Source organism: Pygoscelis adeliae, unplaced genomic scaffold (assembly GCF_000699105.1).
Source record: "Pygoscelis adeliae isolate BGI_AS28 unplaced genomic scaffold, ASM69910v1 Scaffold55, whole genome shotgun sequence".
In the NCBI taxonomy this organism is placed as follows: Eukaryota; Metazoa; Chordata; class Aves; order Sphenisciformes; family Spheniscidae; genus Pygoscelis; species Pygoscelis adeliae.
The window spans coordinates 760,761-763,615 of NW_008824804.1; the positions used below are offsets into that span (position 1 = coordinate 760,761).

A 2,855-nucleotide genomic window follows, 5' to 3' on the forward strand; every position below is an offset into this window, starting at 1 on the left:
GCGGGGCTGGCCCGGGACGTGGACGCCCGCTCGGGCTGTGGGTACACTCCGCTGCACCTGGCTGCCATACACGGCCACCAGCTCGTCATCAAGGTGCTGGTGCTGGAGCTGGGGTGCCAGGTGCAGGTGCGGGACAGCAGCGGACGCCGGCCCTGGGAGTATCTGGGCAGCTCCACCTCGGGGGAGATCTGGCAGCTCCTGGAGGCACCCCGAGGCACTATTATGTTCCCCACGCAGCCCCTGGCCCGCAGCGTGTCCTCTGTCAGCAAGGTCTCGCTGTCTGCTGGCAGGGCAGAACTACGGCTGTGGGGCAGCATCCCACCGAACCAGCAGCGAGAGTGACTGAGAGAGAGCTCCCTGGCATGCCCTGCCAGTGGAGATGGGACCTGGGTGGCCATCCCACAAGAGGAAGCCAGGCAGGCAGAAAGAAAAGCTGTGAAACAGATTGAACCTATTGAAGAATGTACTTTTAAATTAATCCAATGAACCGTTGTCTGAGCCTCTCTGCCCGCCCGCCCTCCCATTTCTCCCTTTTCTACCAGTGAGAGGATGCAATGACTCTGCTGGAAGCACATCTGAACCCTCGGTAGGCAAGTCCTATGCACCCCACAGGACAGACACCAGCTGCTGGGTGCAGCCACAACCACCAGGGCTAGTGGAACCATGGGTTTGGAGTCTCAAACTCCAGTGTGAAGCTCACAGCTTGGACCCAACCAGGACATAGTGCTTGCCTTTGCTTACAGCAACACATTGTTGTTGGTCCTGGGGTTTTCGAAACACTTGTTTACACCACCTAAATTCTGTGGGGTAACTAAGACAGCATCCCTTTTTAATCCCAGCAGATTAAGGACGAGTCCTGCTTTTAAAAATGCAGCTGATCAAGGTCCAGCCTTGCGGCAAGACTCCTCAGAGCGTGACTGGCTGTGGCACAGGGCGGCAGCTGGGGAGCCCCGAGTAGAGGAGGGTGTAACACACCCACTCCATTTCTCAGCCCGTCTTGCCCACCAGCCCATGCAGAAAGGAATGCAGGGCAGCACTGCAGACCTGCTCCTCCCCACGACTGCCCCAGGCTGCCCGGCAGCACCGATACCACGCCGTCCCCTTCCTGCACCTCCGGTTCCTTTCCTCACAACGCAGGAGTAGTAAGTGGTACGCACATTGCGGCTAGAGCCCCGTTCCCATGCCTGGGGATGGAAAGCGTTGCTGCAGGAATCTGAGTTGGGCAGAAAAGGAGCTGTGCCATGGTATGGGTCCCAAGCTTGTAGGGGGAATGCAGTTTCATAACCAGAGCTGCATTTCCCCAGAGACCCCAGTCATAAATTGCCTCATAGGTGTTTATGTGATGGGAGTGGGTGGGATTGGGGGTCCAGGTGCAGAGATGTCCAGTGCAGTCATTCCTGAGCGCTTACAAACAACAAGCTGGCTTTAGGTATCTCACTGGATTACGAGGGTCCCGTAATGTACTCTGCTCTCTGATTCAGCATAAATGAGCTTCTAAACACTCAAAAAATGCGATAGGTTAATCTTGCACCTGATCTGTCTCTCCTATAGATCCTTTATCAAGGCAGGAAAAGAGCTAAGATACACGAGACGGGTACATCACTGCCTGATTGATGCTCCTGCTGCTGGGTGACCCCAGACACAGGACCAGTGGGTGTCAGTGCTTGTGAAACTAGGGCTGCTGGCTCTGTTTCAGCGGGACGCTTTGGGGTAGACCAGTGCAGTAGGTGAGACTGCTCATGTATTTGAGGCATGTGCCCGAATGCCTGCAGTTTCAGGGAGGAACGGGAATCAGGGCAGCAGAACCTGACCCTTGCATAACATGCATGCTGGGGAATGCCTTGAGTCCTTGCTCAAGCACTAATTGAGGTCTCGGCTTCGCTTGGGGTTTATTTGAGGGAGGAACTCTTTACTGCAGAAGAGAAGCTACTCTGCCTGACTCTGTGGCCACAAAAGGTTGGGGTCTTTTCCCAGTCTGGTTTTCTCCTTTTATAGGGGAAAGAGCTCAATAAACCAAGGCAGTGTCCTGTGAATGATCGTTCCTCTCTGAGAGGACAACACAAGCTTGAACTCACAAGAAATTAAACTCTGATGTGGCCTCTGAGCCACCGGCATGGACACCTGGAGGGCTCTCCAGGACTCGCCCACAGCAGGAAGAATCCTACATACCTCCCTTCCTCGTAGCTCCAGCTAGGGGTTATAGCCTAGATCAGCACAAACATGCAAAGTGGCTCTTGCCTGGTAAAATGCAGAAGTCTTTTCCACCACATGCAGAGCCATTGCCACAATTCACATCGTGCACCAGGCTCCCTCAGGAAATGGCTCGCTAAAGCCTTCCACGAGCCTCGGCTAGAAGCTCTTATTAAAAGCAACCTGTTGACAGGGGGTATCAGGGATGCCACCAGAGCCTTCGCACACAGCCAGCTTCAGGGAAGAAACCCCAAAATAAAGAAGTTTGTGAGCTGACTGAAGCTGTCTGGTGGGGAGCATACTTTTGCTCCACAGCCATCTACAGCTTCCAAAGAATAAGGTTTTCCGCTTACTGCCTCCAGCGTTGCCAAGACAAAGACTGAGAAGGACAGCGCTACCTTGGGATCCTCATTTTACAGCGTTTCCATGACCCTTCTCCGTGACGCAAATCTAAGCAGTGCTTTTTTTTCTGCACGCTGTTGCAGACCTTGCCTGTTATCTTTTTCAGAGCGGTTTTCTCTCCCTAGCAGTATTTAGTTCAGCAGTCTGACAGCAAGCTGTGAAATCATTTTGTGACCACTGTTTGCTCACCTGTTGAGATGACACAGACAAGCTGCTTTCTCCAGTTTTTAAATTATAAAGCATCCCGTAGGAAGTCTGAAACT

At 53.3% G+C, this 2,855-nt stretch overlaps 1 protein-coding gene across 1 annotated transcript in view; it reads left to right on the plus strand.

Annotated features, from left to right (window-relative positions):
* SOWAHB (sosondowah ankyrin repeat domain family member B) overlaps positions 1-342 on the plus strand; it is a 588-nt gene extending 246 nt beyond the window's left edge. The window contains exon 2 of the mRNA XM_009324040.1: positions 3-342. Within this exon, the coding sequence (XP_009322315.1) occupies positions 3-342 (340 nt within the window). The remainder of the gene's footprint in view (positions 1-2) is intronic.
* The last annotated feature ends 2,513 nt before the right edge of the window (positions 343-2,855 follow it).